Below are 23318 nucleotides of genomic sequence, written 5' to 3'. Positions count from 1 at the left end.
TTGGTGTGTGTGAGGTTGCTTCCTCTGAATCCTTTCTATACTGTTTGAACCATATGTCATCTATATTCTTTTAATTTAACAGAGATTATCTAAATACAAGATAATAGGCTGCTTATCTTTAGGATATTTTATGCATTTAAGTATTATTCTAATAAATTCTTAATGTGAGTACCACAAGGACTTAATTATTACAGCTTTGTTTATGGCTTAATATCGTGTTTAAAAAACTACCTTTCTGAGCCCTTTATTCTAACTTTTTTTTCTGAGAAAATTGCTTTCAGCCTCCCAAATAGACTATTCTGTCATCTGAGGAAATGCTGCCTTTATTCGATCCCCCATATTGCTCATAGTTCTTCGTGCTGAGTAGGACCCACAGAGTCATGGAAACTAACAGAGATAACCACAAGCATCCTTCTCCTACTCTTGATTTTAGTGGAACTGCTTCAGGGACCTGCCCTTTAAGAGACATGGTGATCTGAGAACACACTCTTCCTCTGAGAACGGAAAGATTCCAGTGTCTCAGCCAATGTCAAGCTACAGGAATAATCTCTCCCCAGAATGAAATCAGTCTGCTATGAGACCTCAAGAGCTCAAGGAATCACTCCCTCCCATTCCAAAGTTCTTCCCAGGATCCTGTAATCCACTGAATCTCACACCCCAGGTTTCCCATGTGTCTTGGTACTGGAGTCCCCTTATCTCTCATGCTAGCCACCTGATCAGTCTCCAGACCAACGCCCGGCGTCCTCTCCTTGGTTCGCATCGCCCTCCTTGCAGCGTCTCTGCTTAAAGCTGAGCTACAATGGTGTTTGAGTTTGTATCCTGACTTAATCCTTACAATCTGAATGTTTGCAATAGTTCTCTAGGTTCCATTTGTTTGCAGCATGTAGGTAAATCACATTCACCCTTTTTCTTCCCTTTAAAAAGATTTATTGATAAATCTGTGCGTGGTGATGTTACCAGAGTTGCTAAGTGTCAGAGCCTGGGCGCAAGCAGTTATAAGAAGCAAGGCTCAGTCAGTTGTCCTCAGTAAGCCATTAAAGAGACAAATAAAAGTGTAAAGCAGATGAAAATATGTTCAGTGTGTACACTGGGAAGAGGAACAAAAGAAGAGGTCCACTGGCCATCCCTAGTCTGTCTCTGGGGTCCAGACAAAGCATCCACAGACGGTTAGAGAGCTGCACATCTAAGCAGTCAAAGCATGCTCACCACCACCACTGACCTACCCTTGTGCCGCCTCCAGTTTCTCCTGTCAGGTATTCTGAGAAGTTGCTGGGACTGGGTAAAGTCTCTTTGAGGAGACAGCTCTTTCTCTGGCCAGCACCAAAGCCAAGCCTTGCCTTCTCCCAGCAGGAGTCTCCTGGGGAAGTTCCATTTACTTGGGGTCCATCGTTTCAATAGTCTCATTACTAAAGGGATGGGTACAACCACCTCACCTTGAAATGTCTTTATTCTTGACAAAAATGGTCTTGGAAGTGCATACCTGTAATTCTAGCATTCATATGTCTGAGGCAGGAGGACCACAAGTTCAAAGCTAGCCTGACTACATGGCGAAACAATGTCTCAAAAAGACTGTACTGATGTGGGGAACCATTCATAAGGAAATGTAAGTAAAGAAAAATGTATGATTCCAGCCCTATCAAATCATCTTGTGTGAAGGCCCAGGAGGGGAGAAAACAGAAAAGATACAAAAATGTTAACTGGTAGTTATTTCTGGAAGCTAGCACTATGCTACTTATACGAATGGCGAGATTCACTTTCCAACAAGCATTTGACTTGGGGTGCCAACAGCTTCATGATCGGTGTGGAGTCTTCCTTGGGGAAATCCTTGACAGCCTTCCCTTTCAGGATGTTCTGCTTTTAAAAATCACACCACAGTGTCACCACTCTGTCTCTTCTCATCCTAAAATATTTACCAAAACCAGTGATCCTCATTGCTCTGATTTATTGGGTTCTTATTGTGTGGCGGGAACTGTCCTAAATGCTTTATGCGTTTGCCTGACTGCGTGAGGAGGCTGCTGAGGGCGGAACCAGGCGCTGAAGATACTGCAGCAGCACCAGTTCAACCTCAGGACAACTCCATGACGTCACCATTATCACTCCCCTAGGCTGGAGAGGTGATTCACTGAGTACTAGTGAATGATCGGTTTGAGGCTGAAACGGAGATGTGAGTCCAAAGAGAGGCCTCTCGTTTACTGTGCTTCATTCAGAGATATCGGGATTATCTGTCTGCAGGAACACGGTAATACCCCCAGGCCAACTGGGGAGTCTGACCAACTGGTGAACTCATGCCCAGACTAAAGAACAGTGCTAGCGTCCGGCTACATGTATTGGTTGTCACACAGAGTGACAATGCACTCCTTATTTTTTTTAAAGAAACCCTGAAAATCTGACTTTCATGGTAAATACACTGAGTTTTAAATTGCAGTAAACATTTGACTTTTTAATAAAGTACAATATGCGATTAAAGATGCAGGTTAAATAAGTGAACAGAAATCACAAAGTATATGAGCTTTTTTTTTTTTTTTTTTTTCAGAAATATGAGCTTTGACTCATATTTCTGAAAGGCCTCCTGGGCTGGGAAGATGGGCCAGCAGGTGAGAGTGCCTTCTGCACTAGCCCAAGGACCCCCACTTGAATCCCTGACACACACAAAGGGCAGTGTGACCACATGCCCCTGTTATCAGTGCTGAGGGGATAGCAGATCCAGGGGGGTCACTGAGGCTTGTTGGCCTCCAGCCTGGCTCCAGGTTCAGTGACAGATCTCATCTCAAGGGAATAAGATGGAGACCAGGACACCCAGAGTCCTCCTCTGGCTTCCACACAAGCACACATGAACACAGACACACACACACAGACACACACACAGACACACAGACACACACACACACACCACTATACCCTGTGAAAGCCCCAAATTCCTTTTTAATTTACACATTTTCCATTAGAGAGCACAACTTACTGAACCATGGAGAGCTCAGCAGATTCTCAGAGATACAGAAAGTAAATATTTCCTGCTGTACCGTGTATCACAGATACTCATGTCTGCCTGGGAACTGAGTAGACAAACAGGCATAGCTACATGTCATAAAATAATATTCTTCTCTCGATTTTTTTTCTCAGTCATCTAAATGTGCAAACACTACTCCCGGCTGGTAAAACATAGGAAATCAGATTGTGGACCACTTTGGGCTGTTAGAAACTGGCTGCCAGGGCTGGAGACAGGGTTCAGCAGTTCCAAGAATGGGCTGCTTTTCCAGAGAACTCAGATTCAATTCCCAGGACCCACAAGCAGCTCACAGTCATCAGTAACTCCTGTTCCAGGGGGTGCTACGCCCTCTTCTAACCTCTTCAGTCACCAGATACATAAGTGATACACAGACATACAAGCAGGCAAAAGACCACATGCATAAAATTAAAACGACAAAACCCAGCAGCAATAACAACAACAGAAACCAAGCAGAAGATCACTTTGTTGATACAGTGCTCCGTGAACAAATATGGAGCTCTAAGTTCAAACCCCAGAACACATATGAAGAAGTCAGGAGCAGTGACATCATCTCCTTGCAATACAGGCACTGGGAAGTTGAGAAGGAGCTTCCCGGTGCTGCTGGCTTGTCAGTCTACCCTATTCCTGAACCCTCAGCCAATGAGAAACCCTGTCTCAAACAAAACAACACAACAGCAAAAAGTGGGGGCAGGGCAGATGACTGGGGAGTTCAGAGCACAAACTGCTCTTAGAGTTTGGTTTCCCACTTCAGGCAAGTCACAGCCACCTGTGACTCTAGCTCCTACTGGATTCGAGATCCCTGGCTTCTGTGGGTACCTGCACTCATCTGCACATACCTACATACAGACACATGATTTTTAAATAATACAAAATCATTTTCAAGTGGACAGCAACTGAGGATGCACAAACACACATGCGCTGGCTCACTTGTTCACACACACACACACACACACACACACACACACACACACACTGAAAACCTGGCTAGTGTGCTTCCAAGAGCCCCCCATGCTCACTGATCCTAACTTCTAGTCTCAGGCATGTTGCCTTAATCACTTGGAGTAACCAGTTTCATAGGCAAATGCAGGCCTCCCTATTCCTCCAAACCCCCCACCCCCAGTGATCCCCAGTGGTCTCTTCTAGGAGAGTCTACATTCAGTCTCCCCCTGAATTTTTTCTTCCTGTGAAATCTTCTGTAGGATATATAAAGCAGTTCACAGTGAGGTAAGGCCACTCTCTTCAAAGCCTCTTGCCCACTCTCAAAGCCCTTTGCCCTGCCCAGTGTCCCTCGACCTGTTTCATAGAAGAAACATAGGAAAGGTGGAGAAACCAGGGTAAGCACCACTGCCATTGTTTATAGCAAGAGACGGCCACAAAACTGTCCCTAGGAAAGTACTGTGTTCCCACTTCTAAAACCACTGAAGAAATCAAGACTCATAACAGTCCTTAACAGAACACTAATGGCTTATGCTCTAAGATCAAGAATCAATAAATGGGACCTCATAAAATTACAAAGCTTCTGTAGGGCAAAGGACACTTGTCAATAGAACAAAACAGCAAACAACAGATTGGGAAAAGATCTTTACCAATCCTACATCAGATAGAGGGCTAATGTTCAATATATACAAAGAACTCAAGAAGTTAGACTCCAGAGAGTTAAATAACACTGTTAAAATGGGGTATGGAGCTAAACAAAGAATTCTCAGCTGAGGAATATTGAGGGGCTGAGAAGTACCTAAAGAAATGTTCTACATTCTTAGTCATCAGGAAATGCAAATCAAAACAACCCTGAGATTCCAGCTCACAGCAGTCAGAATGGCTAAGATCAAAAATTCAGGTGACAACAGATGCTGGCAAGGCTGTGGAGAAAGAGGAACACTCCTCCATTGTTGGTGGGATTGCAAGCTGGTACAACCACTCTGGAAATCAATCTGGAGGTTCCTCAGAAAATTGGACATAAAACTACCTGAGGACCCAGCTGTACTACTCCTGGGCATATACCCAAAAGATGCTCCAAAATATAACAAGGACACATGCTCCACTATGTTCATAGCAGCCTTATTTATAACAGCCAGAAGCTGGAAAGAACCCAGATGCCCTTCAACAGAGGAATGGATACAGAAAATGTGGTACATCTACACAATGGAGTATTACTCAGCTATCAAAAACAATGACTTCATGAAATTCATAGGCAAATGGATGGAATTAGAAAATATCATCCTGAGTGAGATAACACAATCACAAACACACACACACACATGGTATGCACTCACTGATAAGTGAACGTTAGCCCAAAAGCTCTAATTACCCAAGATACAATCCACAAATCACATGAAGCTCAAGAAGAAGGATGACCAAAGTGTGGATGCTTCAGTCCTTCTCAAAAGGGGGAACAAAAATATTCATAGGAGGAGATATGGAGACAAAGTTTGGAGCAGAGACTAAAGGAATGGCTATTCAGGGCCTGCCACTCCTGGGGATCCAGCCCATATGCATACAGCCACCAAACCCAGACAATATTGCTGATGCCAAGAAGTGCATGCTGACAGGAGCCTGATATAGCAGTCTCCTGAGAGACTCTGCCAGAGCATGATGTAATTAGGCGAATGCTTGCAGTCAACCATTGAACTGAGAACAGGGTCCCCATTGGAGGAGTTAGAGAAAGGATTGAAGGAGGTGAAGGGATTTGCAACCCCATAAGAACAACAATATCAACCAACCAGAGCACCCAGGACTAAACCACCATTGAAATAGTATACATGGATAGACCCATGGCTTCAGCTGCATATGTAGCAGAGGATGGCCTTGTTGGGCATCAAACGGAGGAGAAGCCCTTGGTCCTACCAAGGATGGATCCTCCTCCCTCCCTCCAGTGTATAGGAATGTCAGGGCAGGGAGGCAGGAAGGAGTGGATGGTTGGGTGGGGGAAATGGAATAACATTTTAAATATAAATAAAAATAGCCAATTAAAAAAAAAAAGACTTTCAACTTTGGAATCCCTAAGACTACTTGCCATGTCAATGGGTAAAACCTCTGGTCTTCAGGTTTTTCATTTGTAAGATAGATCACAAAAATAATGCATTTTGAGAGCTATAGATTATAAGGCATTTAAGATGCTTAAAGTGGTCCATGGGATACATACTATGACATTATCCAATCAATTTATGTCGACCTCCCCCCCATTGCAGGCTATCTTGTTTTTGAGGCAGGATTACCAAACCAGAGACTCGCTAACCTGGATGCCCAGCAAGGCCCAGGATATACCCTCACCTTAGCACTGAGGTGACAGATTCATGACGCCATACCTGGTTTTTCTATAGGTGCTAGAGACCTAAGATCAGGTCTATGCACTTGTGAAGAAGCACTTTACCTGCTGAGCCATCTCCCTAGCTCCAGTGTCAGTCTGCTATCCATTGCTGGGATGAAATGCTTGGGACATGTTCCTTTTATCTCAAGTTTCAAAGGCTCCAGGCTGCCCCCAGCTGCACCCACTATTCAAGGTCCAGAGAGGCTTGGAGCCTACTCACAGTAGTGAGCAGTAAGGAGTTAAATGGATAGTGCTCTTAGCATTATAAGATAATCATAGGAACAAGAATATTAGAGCCAGCAATGATAGGCGTTCAAGTCTAATGGTGAAGCCTTAGGCTTTGAAGCCTCACATGCTAGGGTGCCTCTGGGATTCTTGGTGCCTCATCAGAAATGTCAATATTAACCAACTTGCCTCACGGGTGGTGGCCCCATCCATGTGCCTGACCCATTGAAAACTCTTTCACTTTAGTGTATGTATACAGGGGTATAAGTTGGTGTGTGTGTGTGTGTGTGTGTGTGTGTGTGTGTGTGTGTGTGTACATGTGTACACATGTTTACATGTTTATGTGTGTGGAGGCCAGAGTGTCTTCTTCGATTACTTCTCCATTTCTTTTCTTTCTTTCTTTTTTTAAAGACGTGGCACTTCGATGTAGCGTTAGCTATCCTGGCCTGAAACTTACAATATTAGACCAAGATGGCCTCAAATTCACATCCATCTGCCTGTCTTCATTTTCAGAGTGCTGGAATCAAAGGCATGGAATGCCATGCCCAGTCCGTCTTTGTTTTTGAATTAGTGTGTGCGTCGATCACTCACATACCACAGAGCATGCGAGGAGATCAGAGGACAACTTTGTGGGATCTGTTCTTCCACCTTTTTGGGTTCTGAAAAGTAAATGCAGATCATGGAAGTCGGGTGGCTACAACATTTACCTACCTGCTGTGTCCATCTGTCAGCCCTCCACCCTGTGTTTTGAGACAGGGTCTTGCACTAAACTAAGAGTTCACCAATTCAGCTGGACTGTCTGGCCCATCTCAGGAATCCTCCTGTCTCTACCTCCCAGCCCTCTCATTACGGGCAGACATCCCCATCACCATACTCTCTGTGGATAGTGGGGATCTGAGCTCAAATTCTCATGCTCAGCAGCAAGTGCTTTACCTACAAAGCCATCTTTCCACCCCAGAAACACTTAATAAGCGGCAGCTATTTTATAATCATGTGCCCAAGCTTCACAAGAAGTATATATGCATATATATTTCATAAATGGCCTTTTCTCATCTTACAGCGACCTCTCGGAGAAGCAAGCCTGGCTCTGTCTGATGCTCCCCCTTCTTGCTTTGCTCTGCACAGCACTGCACCTCACCTCCCTGCCTCTGTCTTTGCAGACAGGGAAGAGGAAACACAGGCATAATTCCTCGCCGTGCTGTGAGACATTCTGAATACTGTTTGTCATTTATAAGAACTGACAGAGTCATTAGCTGCCCCAGAGATTGGTTAATTGGCTAGTTAATAAACACCCACAATGATTAACAAACACACACAATGAGTTGAGTCAAGTTTATACTGGAGAAAGAAAGAATGCAAAATGCTGACAGCTTCTCTGTGGATCTGAGTGACCCACGCTGGCGGGAGATAGGGGTGGGTTGTGAGGGAAGAGAGGACTAGAGGGGCCTATGGTCAGAATTGGCAGGCTGGAGACAAGAGGATAACCCCTTCCCAGTGCCCAGAGTGGAATGTTGGCTCCTTGTTCTCCTGAGTGACTGCAAGTGAAACTCTCCCTTATTTACCTGTTAAGTGGGAAGATAAATCAAATGCTTCAGTTCTGTTTCCCCTTTCCCTCACTGAGGACAAGCTAGGCAGAGACCCCTCACATCAAGCTCTTGTGTTTCCTAATTCTAAGATTGCAATGGCGTGAGATGTCTGAAAAGCGGCGTATTTCAGTCTTTTGGTTTTTATCATATCTATTTATTAGCTGTCATCTCTGCTGATATGTTAGCTGTGCATCACTCCAACAAATACTCTGTATGTGTGTGTGTGTGTGTGTGTGTGTGTGTGTGTGTGTGTGTGTGTGTAGACCTTGAGCATTCTAAGCAAGTTCTCCACCACTGAGCCGCCTCCCTCGCCTTACTTTTGAGAGGTCTTGCTCAGTTTCCCAAGTTGGCTTTGAATTTGACATGTGTCCCAGACAGGTCTTGAACCTGCATCCCTGCTCCTATCCTCCCCCACCACAGGTGTTTGCCCCAATGCCTGGTATAAATAAACTCTTAAGGAAAAGAAATGGGTTGGTGGACATTGATTCTGAGGTATCAGGGCATGGTTAGTTGGCTCAGATGTTTGGAAATTTCGGTGAGATGGAACATGAGTGGTTCATGTTGGGTAGGACATGGGAGAAAACGCTGCTTTCTTCATGGTGACCAGGAAGCAGAGAGAAAAGGGCCCGGCTCCTAAAATTCCCTTCTAAGGCATGTACCCAATGACCTAACTTCCTCCCCCTGGACTCAAAAGTTCTAACCCCTCCTACCAATGGCAGAGGGTTCTGTGTGTCTGTGTGTCTGTGTGAGTCTTTTTGTGTGTCTGTGTGTGTCTGCATATGTGCTGGAAATTAGACATGCTAGGAAACAACTACCCCTGAACTCTAGTCCCAGCCCCAGGTCTATCTTTTAATGCATGGGTCTCCCAAGGACACTCAAGATCCAAACTACAGCAACTAGTCTCTTTTTTGCACCCTACATAAATCAGCTGTTGGGCCTCTCTGCCCAGCTGCCAATGAATAGGGAAGTATACATAACATGGAGTTGCAGACCCAGCCTGGGCCCCAGTAACACTCTCCCCTTGGCTCAGGGCCGTGTCTGTTTTCACAGGAGCTTTCCGAGGCGTGTGCAAGAAAATCGATCACTTCCCGGAAGATGCAGACTATGAACAGGATACAGCAGAATATCTTCTCCGTAAGTTCCCCTACCTCTCCAGTCTCCCGTGGAGGAAGGAGAGGGTCTGTTGCCATCACCCTCTTACCTATTGAGTTTGAGGCTCCTCATTATCTACCTCAAAGTATAGACATGCATTCCCAAGGCTCTGATGTTGAACTTTCTTTCATTTCAGTGAGCTAGAAATAGAAAAGAAAAAGTGAATTGAAAGGTTCTTTTTAGTCTCCTTAGAAGAAAATCTAAGGAATTTTCTTCAACTCAGTGCAGTTTTCACCTTTCCCAGTGGGTGATGTGAGGTGCTAATGGCAAAGTGCTAATGGGTGAGGTGCTAATGGGTGATGTGCTAATGGGTGGGGTCCCCAAGGGCAAGGCCTGGCAAGATAAATACAAACCAAAGTTCACCTCTCCTTTGACATCTCTGCAGTTTCAATCCTACTGGGACAGGGACAATGTCTCTGTAGGAACTTTCCACTAGAACCAGTACAGTTTGGGACTGGAATGTGATAGGCCAAGCTTTGACCCTGCTGGACTTCCTCCTTCTCATGAGGTTGGTCCTGGGACAAGATAGTTCACTTTCTTCATCTGTCTTGAAATGGAAATTATAATGTCAACAAGCTGACAAGGTCACAAAAAAATACATATGAGAATGTGTAGTACACTCAGCCTTGGACCATAAGGTAGTCATAAGGTGGTGTATGTATATGTCAGCTCTGGCCTGTCACACGGGATTACAGAAGCAGAGTGGGAGAACAGATGGGCCTTACACCGGTCCAGGCACAAGAAGCTTGTGCCTTGGGATGCCTGTGTCATGTCTATTAAGAACAAGTGTCAAGTTCAAGCAGTAGGAAAAGCCCAATGAGTTATCTAATTTGCTATTTAGGAATGTTAGGTTTAAGGAGATATTTTTTAATACTGGGGTTATAAATTAAACTTCCAAGAAACTGTCTTATTCAGGCTTCATGACTCAGAGATCAAGCATCTTGGAGCCAAAGTGGGTAGAATATGGTCTTAGGGTCAATCCAGCAGTGGAGAGGGGAGCAGAAGAAAGGAAGTGAAAGGCAAGCAAGGGGTGGGCTGGAGAGTGGGAAGCAAGGAGGGATAGAGGGAGGAAAAAAGGAAGGAGGGAGGGAAGGAGGGACAGAGGGAGGGAAAAAAAGGAAGGAGGGAGGGAAGGAGTTCAACTGACAGTCCACTATCACAGGGAAGTGGAGGCAACTGGTCACATGGCATCCATAATCAGGAATAAGAGGGGGATGAACAGATGCTGTTGCCCAGCCCCCCTTCTCCATTGATGCTCTTAGATGTTGGCTGCAGGCTGCTGTTTAAACCTCTGCATCTTGGTCCCATGTCCACCCCCTGCTACAGTGGAGTATTGCCTGTGTAATTCACAGAGAAGAGAAGCTTCCTTGGTTGACAGTTTGGGAGGCTAGGAAGCCGGTGAGCACAGTGCTCAGCCAATGGCGTGGGCTATCTTGCTGCATACTAAAGTAGCAGAGGATGTCACACAGAAAGATGAAGCAAGTCCATCATCTCCAGTTTCTCTCCCTCTCCTTAACCACCAATGGCTAAATCAGAAGTCACCTAATTCCAGTTACCTCCCAAAGACTCCACCTACAAATGCCATGAGCGGATTTTAAGACTAAGTCTCCAGTACAAGAATTTTGAGGGCCACAGTTAAACCCATGGCATTATAGAAAACAACTTAATAAGGCCTAAGTCATATCAACTGAAGACGTCCCATAAAACAATATGAAGGGCAGCCAAGTCCAACTCTTTTGTCAATGATGAAACTACGCTCAAATCAGCTTACCTCTGACTCTCAAGACCTGGACTCTGCCCCTGAGAGTTTGGGTGGCCAGGGCTTCTAGAACCTACTTAAATCTTGCTTATGGACAGAAAGAGGTCTGACCACTAACAGGGTTGCCAAGTTGCAACTGTGCCATGGTAGAAACAGCCTCACCACTCTTTAGACAAGAGCAGAAAAGCGACAAGCTTTTTACTATGTTGCAGGTATGACAGTAAGAACATTTGCCTGCATAAGATGCAGGACTGCTTGGATTGGGGATGGGGGTCTTCTTTTGGGAGCTGGCCTCTTTCATTTGGATAGGAACAGGGTAAGAAACCACTCTCACCCAATCCTGTGACTGAATTCTCCACCATGCAAATGCGTGGCAAGTCTGATTGGTCAATGCACAATTCTAGACTTAGATGGCCTACAAGAGACTTTGCAGTTAACAGCTCATGACCCACCATTCTGCCAGAGGAAGCTCTGCTTCCTGTCTTAGGGATATTTTCTGGACCAAGCTGGCTTTGAAGACCTGCTCTGTTTCTGGTCTCAGTTATAGCCCCTCTTCTACACATAGCACATATTCACATGCTTCCGAGACATCTTTGGTGTGTGTGTGTGTGTGTGTGTGTGTGTGTGTGTGTGTGTGTGTGTGTGTGTTTCCTCATTCAACAAACAAGTTCCTGTCACTAAGCTGTCTCCACCTCCTTCCTTTTTCCCTTTTTCTTTTCTTTTCTTTTTTTTTTTTTTAAAAACAGGATCTCATTAATTTGCCCTGGCTGGCCTTGAAGTAACCTTGTAGCTCAATCAGGCTTTAAACTTGTGTTCCTCCTGCTTCAGCCTCCTTGCTAGAATGCATAACAAGCCTGTGCTACCAGGCCAGTCCAAATATACACTTTTATAATCAACCTTATCACTTCCAATGTCCTTGGGGCATATTTCAAAGGTTAATCATTTTTTTAATTAAAAAATTCTTTTAATCAAATAAACTCATTACACTGAATCTTTAAGCAAACCCTGCCAACACACAATGCAAATGGTCTTTTTAAAGGTTGATTCACAGACAGGCAAAATGGCTCAGACTCTGAGTTCTGACCCTTCCTAACGCTGCACCCCTTTAATACAGTACCTCATGTTGTAGTGACACTCCAACCATAAAATTATTTTGTTGCTACTTCATAACTGTAATTTTGCTAGCGTTACAAATCGTAATGTAAATATCTGTTATGCAGGATAGCAACTCCCAAGGATGTGCAACTCCCAAGGGGAGTCTCGACCCACGGGTTGAGAACCTCTGGCTCAGAGATTAAAGGTGCCTACCTCCAAGGCTGACACCCTGAGCTCCATCCCAGAACCCACATGGTGGAAGGAAAGAACTGACTTTTGCAAATTATACTCTGACCTCCAAACACACACAAATGTTTTGTGGGGTTTGGGCCAAGAGTCCATTTGAAAACCCACACATCGAAGATGGAAACTTTTTAGCAAGTATTTGAGGAATTGTTCCCAAGGCTGAACCCACTAAGCTATACCCTACACTCCGGGTGCCTGGGCCAGCTTACCTGGGATCACAGACTACTTGGAGACCAAAATTACCATGAGCATCCTCTCTACTTCTTGAGAATATTGAGGTGAAGGGAAGCCCTCCCCCGCTGCACCTTCTGAAGCTTTACTGGAATGAACCAGCGATAAACACACCCGACTGAGGAAGAGGCTTACAAATGTGCGAATGTGGGGGAACGAGTTTGAAGGTCACCAGAGCATGAGTGCAGATCTAACATGACTTAGGAACCTATAGACTCCTTTCTTCCATAGGGGAAGGAGAGAACAGGAAAATAAATAGCTTGCCTCAAACCCCGTGGACCTATTAAATAGGCAATGGTCTGAGACAAACTCTGACACCGGGGACTCACATGGCTTGTAAGTGATTCTCTGTGGAATGGAAGTAGAAGCAGCCATGGGTGACAAACAGAAGTCCGCCCAGGTGTGTCGGCAGACAGCACTCATCCCGTGAAATGAGTTCAGGTAATAGAGACTCAGGGAAGGGACTAGAGTAATTGCTGCCTCTTAGGTGGGTCCAGCCTTAGGGCAGATAAGAGAATCTCACAGAAAAGCTCTGCTTGCACATGAAGCCGGGGCATGAAGCTGGGACACAGAGCATGACCAAGGTCAGAAGGTCCTTGACACTGAGCCCGCTTTTTAAAAGCTTGTTCATTTACTTTAAATCAAATTACTCGGCATGTTAAAACAAAACAAAACCCCGCTATATTTTTAGGTTCTCATTCTCTGAGCCCCCAGCATAATCCAGGGCAGTGCCAAAGACCGGCAGGGCAGCCCACCAACTCAGAGGGGACTGACCTAATCTCGTCCCTCTAGGGCCCAGGATCCCCTCCCCCATGCCTCTTTTCTCTCAACCAGTTTTTCAGGCTGTTTGAAATCCCTCCTAAAAGGTCACTATGGGAGCAGAGGGAAGGACACAGCTATCCAGGACCACGAACTGCCCAGGCCTCTAGCCTGAGAGAGACATAATGAAACAAATACAGAGGTGCTCGTGTTCTGTCCTAGGAGAACCTACTCCTTTGTGCCCTGCTCCTTCCGTCTGTTACCATCCCCAAGCACACAACTAACCTAAACTGCTCGCAGTGTCTTAGAGTTTTTCCATTCAGATCTAAACGAGGAAAGAAGGTGGAGCTAAGTCACATGACTGAATGCTGTAACAGAGCTCGGAACCCCTCCCGGCCAAAATGAGCTATACCCTTGCCTGTCCTGCCTCTATTCTGCTCCTCCGGCTGACGGGCCACAGTAAGGTGCCATTCGCTCCACACTGAGAGTAAGCATGTGAGTTGCTCATGAATCTTCTCCTCATCCCCGTTAGTGGAGCCATCGGCTAATACTTCCACACAGAAAACATCCCCTGAATTCGATCCCTTCCATGGTCCACTGCACTAGACCAAGCCACGCCCACCCTCACCTGAATTCCTGCAGTCCTGTCAATCACTCAGGGCCCAACCCTGGGGAAAGTCCTCGTCACTGCACTGCAGTCATCATCTTGAAATTTTAATTTTGCAACGGGACACCTCCTATTTTTTTCCTTGGCACAGGCCTTGCAAACTATGTGGCTGGCCATACCGGTGGCTTCTACTAGAGCATAAGACCCATGAGAAAGGGCTCTGTGGCTTTTTTGATATATGGATGAACACAGAATCCGTTCGGGTTCTTTATCCAGGCCTGACCATGCTGCAACCGGAACAAAGCTCGTGCTGCCTGTTACTGAATATTTAAGCTTTGGAGGGCCAGAGACCCGAGAAGACTGCGGTAACCCTGCCTTCATACTTCTCAAGCCAGCACTGTTACTGAGAATGATGCAGTCCATCGGCAGCCTCCAAGTCTGTCCCTCTGGTCCGGTGCTCCCGCAGTTATCTTTCTGGACATCTGGACCTAGGCACTTACCAGTCAGCTCTTTGTGCTCCTCCAGGTGCTGCCTGGGCAGAAGAGTTAGAACAAACAAACCATTAATAATGCATGTATGCAGATTAGCTCAGAACAAGCCAACCATTAGCTGTAGAGAGGTGCCTTCTCCCAAACCTCCCTCCCATCCCCCACCAATGCCAGAAAATACAGCCAGTCCCTGGCATGGGGGCATTTCACCTTGGGATTTGCAAACCCTACAGTGGTTTTGAAAGCAATGTGTGCTCAGTCGAGCCTCATTTACCATTTTGAATCTGAGTGTATTCCTAAGCCAGCAATATGTGAAGTAATTCTCTCACAATGTACAGCAGCAGCCATCGATGATCCCAGACAGCCTTTCGGCTAAAGGAAGATGGCCAGCACATTGTGGTGTATTGTGTTGCTGTGAGATTCTCCCCAACTGAGTAGAAAATAACTCCTGAATCTACTGCCTGCCCCATCTATAGTACTTCCAGTGTCCTAAGGTTCATCAGGGTGCAACCCATTAGAAGTTAAGGATTGGGTCAGGTTCACCCTTATTCCAGCTAGGGTTATACTGACTTCTACCATGGGGATTTCAGACCTCTCCAGCAGGGCACCCAGGGGGCTCCTGACCAACGCTGCTCCCAAGGACAATGCTGTGCCTTTTCTGGTCCTTAAATGCTCTTGCTGCTGCTTCCCTAGCGCCTGGCAGGGTGCCTGGCATCTAGTAGGCGCTTAATAAATATTTCTTGAGTGAATACATAAATTCATCTAATCATTCTGTGACTAAATGGGTTTTGAATGGGTACTGCCAGACTCTTTACTATGCAAATACAGGTGTTTAAGATTCTGCATCCTGATGAGCTGCAAATGGGCCGACATGAACCCCTGCATTCAGGACTACCTGGGTAATTGTGCAGGTCCAGATGCAAAATGAAGATCCTGGGTTCCAGGCTCGGAATACAGACCCAAAAGATTTTAAATCAACCCTCCCTCCCCTATTATGATCAGGTCTGGGTTGTCACTGTTTGGCATTAATCATTGTTTAATATTGCCCTCTGTTATTCACGGGGACACCCTGGAGTAACTGATCATGCAAAGATCTAGGGCTTGCAACTAAGTCTGGTTCTCCCTGTGTTCACTCCCAGACTCTCATTAGAAATGAAGGGTGACCTGGTTAGTAGCCTGAGGCAGGATAGGACTGCCATCCCACCCCAGGAAGTCTGGGAAGTGGGGGGATGAAGAGGATGTTGCCTAGCTGAAAGTGGGGTCCCCAGTGACTCCAGGCTCCAAGCCCCTAGACATAACTTACAATGCACGCGACTGGTAGAATTGCTTGAAAGTCTAAGAGGTCAGCTGTCAGGTTCTGGGCCTCCAGATCACAGGCCCCTGAGTGACTGGCACTGGTCTCACACCTCTATGGGATTCAGACTTCTCTCCAGTTCTGCACTGTTTGGTTCACAGACACTCCATGACCACGGCAGGTGGGTCCCAAGGCTGGCTGGAACATCGATGAAAACTTCTCTCCTCTCTCCACAGGGGCTGTGAGGGCCTCCAGTGTCTTCCCCATCCTCAGCGTCACTCTGCTGTTTTTCGGGGGACTCTGTGTGGCTGCCAGCGAGTTCCACCGCAGTAGGCACAGTGTTATCCTCAGCGCGGGCATCTTCTTCGTCTCTGCAGGTGAGTGTCTTGCCTTGAGATGTAACCTGGCAGCAAACCAAAGCCAGAGCCACACCCAGGGTGAGCGATCAACCTGTGTGCAGCTGAGGACTCCATTAGACAAGAGGCCCAGACTCCAGCCAAGGCTGCTGCAAGGGCAATACAAGGAGAAGACAGGATGTCAGAGACTGTGAGACAAAGGGACAAGGAAACAGACTAACCAAAGGACAGCCAAGACTATGGAGGCTTGGTCACCAATTCAGGCCAGCCTGGGCTACATAGTGAAACTCTAAAGAAAGAGAGAGGGAGGGAAGAAGGGAAGAAGGAGGGGACAAGAGAAAGAGAGAAAGAAAAGGGAAGAGGGAAAGAAAAGATAGGGAGATGGAGAAGGGTTGCGAAGAGCTGTGAGACCCCTGCATGCCAGTCGATTGCTGTCCACCATCTTTCAAGCTTCCAAGCTCCCATATCCTCTCAACCATCTCTGGAGAGAGCAAAGGCAATAGCCCCAGATGTCCATGGGGAAGACCTGGTCATCCATCCACACCAACTCTGAACAGGAGGAAGTGCAGGGTGAACAGGAGACAGAGACCACTGTCTTCATTTGGGTTTTATTGCTGTGAAGAGATGCCATGACCAAACCAACTCTTCTAAAGGCAAGCGTTTACTTGGAACTGGCATTACATTTTCGGAGGTTCAGTCCATTTATGGTCATGTCAGGAAGCATGGCATCACGCAGGCAGACTTGTTGCCGGAGGAGCTGAGAGTTCTGTCTTGATCCAAAGGCAGCCAGGGGGAGGATCTCTTCTGAAGGCAGCTAGGAGGAGGGTCTCTTCTGCACTGGGTGGCCCACCTACACAGTGACACACTTCCTTCAACAAGGCCACACCCATCCCAACAAGGCCACACCCACCCCAACAAGGCCAAACTGTCTAATAGTGCTACTTCCCATGGACCAAGCATGTTCAAACTACCACAACTACCTTCAGAAATGTGTCCCATTTCACTAGCTTCTCCCACCACCACCACCACCACTTCCCCTCCTTCTCCCGTGTCCTTATCTTCTTCTCCTTCTGGGTTTCCACGCTTCCTTTCATGTCTTTGTTACCCCCCCCCCTTCCCGCTCCAGACAGGTCAATGCCAATAGGATGAAAAGCTTTAGAGAATCAGAGAACGAGGAAAGTTGACTCCTCACTTTTCTCATTGTTGCAACAAAGTATCTGGCAAAAGCTGCCTAGGGGAGAAAGGGTTTCTTTTGGCCACAGTTTCAGGGTACAGTCCGTCATGGTGAAGAAAATAGCAGGAACAGAGAGAGATGAGTGGATGTCCAGCTTGCTTACTTACATTCTTCATTTTATTCAATCCAGGACCCCAGACCAGAGGAGGATCCCATCCACATTTAGAGTGGCTTTTCCCACCTTAATTAATACAGCCTCAAGTGTTCCTCACAGATATGCCCAGGCTTTCTTCTTAGACGATTCTCGATACTGTCAAGTTGACAGTTATTATTAACCACCATAGCAGGGGGAGAGGAAGACAGCTTTGGTGGTGACTCTTTTACCCACAGGGATACTTTCCAAGGACCATAGTGGATCCTGAAACCAAAGAGTAGTACCAAATCCTATACCCACTATATTCACTCTAAAAATATATACATGAAAGTACACTGTATACCTTAGATACACTAAAAACTTAATAAATATTAAAATAGAAGAATTATAATAAACGGTAACAAGATTATTTAAAGCATAAGAATTGCTTTTTTTCTGAGATTTCCTTGTATTATTTCCAGACCAAAGTAGGCTGTACATAAGTGACATTTTTGAAATTTGAGTTCTTGCTCCACCTGGGTGGCCTTAGGAACTGTCTCCAACCTGCTGGTACCTTGGCTTCCTTACCTCCAACACAGCAAAGAGCAGTGGTTCTAATTTCACAGAGCTGCTGGAAGGACACTCCATGTGCAAGCCGCGATGTTGTTTTCTACTGTTGGAAAAGCAACAACAAAACATTGCCCAGCATGAAGCCCAGCATCCTGGCCCCCTGTGAGGCTCTTTCCCACATGTTTTCCCTTCTACAGACAGGGACAGTATCCCCCTCTCACTCTCAGGGAACCCATTCGATTACAGACCAGGGAGAAAGCCCTGTCCTTAGTCAGGACACAGGTCAGCCAGAGGTCGCTATGGCCTCTGACCATGCTCTGTGGTAACAGGCGTTAACTAGAAAACCCAGAGGCTTAGCTGCTTTTGAGGAATGTTCCTCCCACGGGGAGCCCTGTCCTCGCTCTGGCTGACCAACCAGGAGAATCTGCACCAGTGTTGTGCTGATGTGACAGTTTACAAAGAGTGAGATAAGATCATTATTTTGTCCCCCGAGGGGACTGTTAGGGGAAAGTGTCATCAGCTACTTTCTTTGCATGGGAGTATTGTGCGGGATGACAGGTAGGTTAGATGCAGTGGACTGTGAGAGCCCTGAGGGAATACTTGTCTAGGATTAGAGCCTCCCCCACTCTCTGGAGCCCCAAGAGTCTCAAATTTTCCACCTATAAAATGACAGTATTGGAAGACCCCATGCTCCTCAAGGCCCTTTATGTGCTAAAGTTTACGGCCTTTATTGAGCACTTCCTGGGTCCTAGGCCTGATAACAAGATCCAAATGCACGGTCTCTGAAGCCCGGGTAGCCAGTGCTAATCTCCCCTCTTCTCTATGCTCATTGTATAGCATCAGGCAGGTTGCTAAACTGCTCTGTGCCTCAGTGTGCCCACCTAAAAGGCCCAGGTCATAATGATACTGCCTCTGGAGGCTGTTTAAAGGATTTGATGAGTTGGTACACATAACCGAGCCCAAAACTGTGGCTAGCACCCAGTGTGGCTCAGCATAAAGTAGCTGTTATGTGTTTGGTGTGTTTAATGTGTACATCAATTCTAGTCATCCTTTCATTCACTCATTCATTCAACAAACACACCCTGTGTTCTTGCTTTGGGTCAAGCTCTGGGCTACAAGCTAGAGCAATAGTGAAGAGTAAGAGTGTGTTCCCTAAGAGTCTCATTACCGAAATCTCCACTCACCATGGCCACGAGTCTTGGGTTCAAATTCTGCTTTCATCATTTCCTAGCTTGTGTTAACATAGAAACTTACTAAGCCAAGTTATTCTCCCATCTATAGGAGGGAATGCACGGAACTGGTGAAGGAAAAGACTCGTAGCTAGGAGCGGGTAGCCGAATGGTACTACCCTTGTCTAGCACACTTGAAGCCTTGGGTACCATCAACAGCACCATAAAATAAATCAGTCCAGTCACTAATGACACTACCCAGTATCTAGCCTATAATAAATGCCCGATGGATGACTGATAACTTGCTTGGCTTCCTGCCTCTTAAAACTAGTTGGACATTTGAACATCCCTGTGAACTTTCCTACCCCCCCCCCAGCAAAGCCCTCTTTTCTGGGACTTTCTAAACTCTGTCACACATATTTCCCTGCTGTCATAGGGGAGAAAGAGAACATGGCCCTGGGCAGTCAGGGCATCGGTAGAAGCATCAGTGAGCAGAATCTCTTTGAAGTCAGTTTCCCACTTAACTGAAAAATTCATGTGAATTCTGCCTTTTCCTCCTTGTTATATCTACCTTCATTTTAATATAAGAGAATGTGCCTTCCACTAATCATCCGGGCAAATTGACACTTGGGGGAAAGAAGGCAGTTTTTATCCTGGGTTGGGGGGAAGGGCAGCCTGACAGAGCCAGATCCATCATGTCTTGTATCAGGTGTATCTCACTGATCAGAACCTGCTGCCTATCTGAGAAAGCCGGTGCCAAGAAAGGCCAGGAGAGAACATGGGGCAGAGGGAGAACTCGGCCTTTCCCTGCTAGGGGCAAGTCCTGGATTGAGTATGACCAGAGTCATACGCAAAATGTTTGTAAGACCTCACCCCGACAGCCACTCAGGATGGTGGGACTGAAGCCACTCTGCTTGGCAAAGCTTTGTTTTATATCTTCAGGGTTATTTTATTTCTGTTTATGTGTGTTGGGGGTGGGGTGCACGCAGAGGCCAGAAGACATGGTATCCCCCAGAGCTGACGTCACAGGCAGCTCTAAACCACCAGGCATGGGTGCTGGGAACTGAACTCCGGGTCCTTTGAAAGATCAGCAAGCCATTTCTGTAGTCTCTAGATAGAACTTTAAGATAACCCTTTAGTTGTACAACCTAGGAATATCTTGAGAAGTACAGGACATTCAAGGAGCGGGGAGGAGGACTCAACAGAGGGGCTACAGGAGAGGCTACTCATTAACCGGCCCTGGGCCTGCAGAGAGGGACAGATTCCATACAGTGCCACCTCACAGGTAGTGAAACTTTAGTGCATGAAGATGCCAGCTGGCACACCGACTCCTCGGCCATTGTTGGCAGCGAGCCTGTGCCCTGACAGAAAGAGATGTTTTAGAGCAATACTGTGAGTCAGGCAAGTGAGGATGAGTAGGACCCCGAGTTCTGCTCCTTCACACCATTGCCTGGGAACTCAGTTCCTCTCCTAAGGGGTGAGCAGCTGGTCATTCCCAATGGAGCCTGTTGAGGAAAGTAGGTGTATGAATAAGCCAGGACTCTCTAGAGAAACACAATGGCATGGGGCAATATTGAGTTAGCTTACAACCAAGAGAAGTGAGTAATCCAGTAACATTTGCATGCTGGAAAAGCAGAAAGCCCTTGCATTGCTCAGTCCAAGGAGCTGGAAGCCTCTATAGTCCTAATCTGTGCTCCCTAGAAAGATCTGGTATTGAGTCTGTGTTGAAAGGCTGGAGAAGCTGACGTCCGCTGTCCAGGGACCATGGCAACAGCAACAGATACAATAACTCGGGGTGGAGTTTGTATGTGTGCTTGACTGGGTCTTCTGCCCCCAAGCCTATTAGATGGCCAGGTTAATGGTCAAGTTGATAAGCAAGAGGTAGGAGTGAGCCTTCTGGGTTAATAGCTTTGTATATTCTAATTCCTGGTGCACCAACAACAGCTGACAAGTGTACTTTGTCAGAAAAGAAAAAGACTTGGACCTCCATGGGTGTAGCTTAGTGGTAGAATATTAGCCTAGTCCATACAAAGCTCTGGGTTCCATTCATAGCACCATGCCCTCCTTCTTCCAAAAAAAGATTTAAGTGATTTTTCCTTCTTCTAGGGGTTCATTCACCACCAGACTACGGCTCTACCCTGTTTGTGTCCAGTGGGCTCTCCTCGACATTTCCAGTTCCATAGCATGTCCTATTCCCTAGCTGGTCCTCCCTGCTGCTCAGGATGCCACCAGCCTCACCAGCATCCAGGCTATGCCCTTGCAAGTCATTCTCTGCCCCTTCTCTCACACTTCATGGTCCAGAGTCTTGCCTCTCCTGTCAGCTGTCAGGACCCAGCTCAGATGCCACCAGGTCTTCAAAGGAAGGCTCTCCTTTCTCCTCTCCCTCTCTCTCAGTCATCTCATATGCATCTCTGATAGGGTCCTTGTTGAATTATGCTCTCATTACATTTCTATGTCAGTCTCTCCAGCTGTGGGTGAGATAGTCAAGGTCAGGGATCCATATCTTGTTCATTTTGCCATTCTTGTGAGTTAGTATCAAGATTAAGTGACGATAGAATAGGTTATTTCAAGGAGAAATGAGTGCATTCTGGGTTCTCCGGTACTTGCTATGAGTAGACAAAGTCTTCTTTAGTTGACAGTGCCCTGCCCAGGATTGAGCATCAGAATTCTTCATTTCCCAACAGACCTTTGCAGAAAGAGCTCAGCTGTGGGATTCCCTGTCCCTAATCTATTCCCTCCTCCCCCTGTTACCCCCACATGTTCTGTCAGTATCTCAACTCTAAAAATGCTCATTGCCTCTGAGGTTTTATGGGATGTTTGTTTCCTTTTCCTTTTCTCTCAGGGCTAAGCAACATCATCGGCATCATAGTTTATATCTCAGCCAATGCTGGAGACCCTGGGCAGAGGGACTCTAAAAAGAGCTACTCCTACGGCTGGTCCTTTTATTTTGGAGCCTTCTCTTTCATCATCGCGGAAATTGTGGGTGTGGTCGCCGTGCACATCTATATTGAGAAGCATCAGCAGCTGCGCGCCAGATCCCATTCAGAGCTCCTGAAGAAGTCTACATTTGCGCGCCTACCGCCCTACAGGTATAGATTCCGAAGACGGTCAAGTTCTCGCTCCACTGAACCTAGATCCCGAGACCTGTCTCCCATCAGCAAAGGCTTCCACACCATCCCTTCCACTGACATCTCCATGTTCACCCTGTCCCGGGACCCCTCTAAGCTTACCATGGGGACCCTTCTCAACTCTGACCGGGACCATGCTTTTCTACAGTTCCACAACTCCACACCCAAAGAGTTCAAAGAGTCGTTGCATAACAATCCGGCCAACAGACGTACCACGCCTGTCTGAGCTGACCTCTGACCTCTGCCCCGCCGCCCAGCACAGCCTTGGGGGAAGTGTACACAGATGTCTCTAAGGTTGCATGGCATGGTCCTCGTGATGGTATCACTTCTTACAAAGAACGAAACCAAATGGACTCCGCCCCCTCCCACAGTGGTCCCTCATCCCCTAGACCTTGACCCGTCCACCTCCTCTGACTTTTCTCGCTGGTCCCTTAATGTTACCCCTCACTGTGTATCTGTGCCAAGTGTTTTCTTTTCTTCCTTCTTTGCTGGAAGGACCACGACATTCTTCCCTCCTTGGGAAAGGACTTGACTAAAATCGAAGGTGCAGTCATAGCAGTGGGGGATTTCCAAATCCCCTGTCGGTTGTATGCATAGCTGTTCCCATTGTCCACCCACACAAACTCTCCGTGAAACCCACCACACAGGTGGCCCTGAGAGAGGCATTCACCTTTAAGTGTTAGAAAAACATGACCAGAAATCAGATGTCAGTGCCCCGAAGCAGCTCATGTAATAAGCACTCGTGTTATTAAAGGTTTTTGCCTTGTAACCAATGGAGCTAGGGGTGTTTGGTTTTGTTTTCTGAGTATTTCCTACACAAATTTGCTCTCCCACCACCAGCACGGCTCAGGTCTCTCCTAGAAACCACATTTTACTCTTCCTCTCTCTAGCCATAAGGAACGATTTCCCCTTTTACTTGAGGCCCTTGAGATCGACTCTGTAGCCTTCCCCCTCACCCACCCGACTTGAACCTCTGGCAGCTCCTGGGGGAGTAGGATGCTGGCCATTCAAGATCTAACTCTGTTGTTCAAA

The 23318-nt window shown here is 46.6% G+C and overlaps 1 protein-coding gene across 1 annotated transcript in view; it reads left to right on the top strand.

The window, feature by feature from the left end:
- Cacng3 (calcium voltage-gated channel auxiliary subunit gamma 3) overlaps positions 1-23063 on the top strand; it is a 94198-nt gene extending 71135 nt beyond the window's left edge. The window contains exons 2-4 of the mRNA XM_032892722.1: positions 9176-9259; positions 15993-16133; positions 22001-23063. Coding sequence (XP_032748613.1) covers positions 9176-9259; positions 15993-16133; positions 22001-22512 — 737 coding nt within the window. The 3' untranslated portion in view covers positions 22513-23063. The remainder of the gene's footprint in view (positions 1-9175; positions 9260-15992; positions 16134-22000) is intronic.
- Positions 23064-23318: the final 255 nt, after the last annotated feature.

The sequence above is a fragment of the Rattus rattus genome, chromosome 2, assembly GCF_011064425.1.
Source record: "Rattus rattus isolate New Zealand chromosome 2, Rrattus_CSIRO_v1, whole genome shotgun sequence".
Lineage (NCBI taxonomy): Eukaryota > Metazoa > Chordata > Mammalia > Rodentia > Muridae > Rattus > Rattus rattus.
Note: the sequence above shows the minus strand (reverse complement) of the source record. Positions and strands in the feature narration are given on the sequence as shown.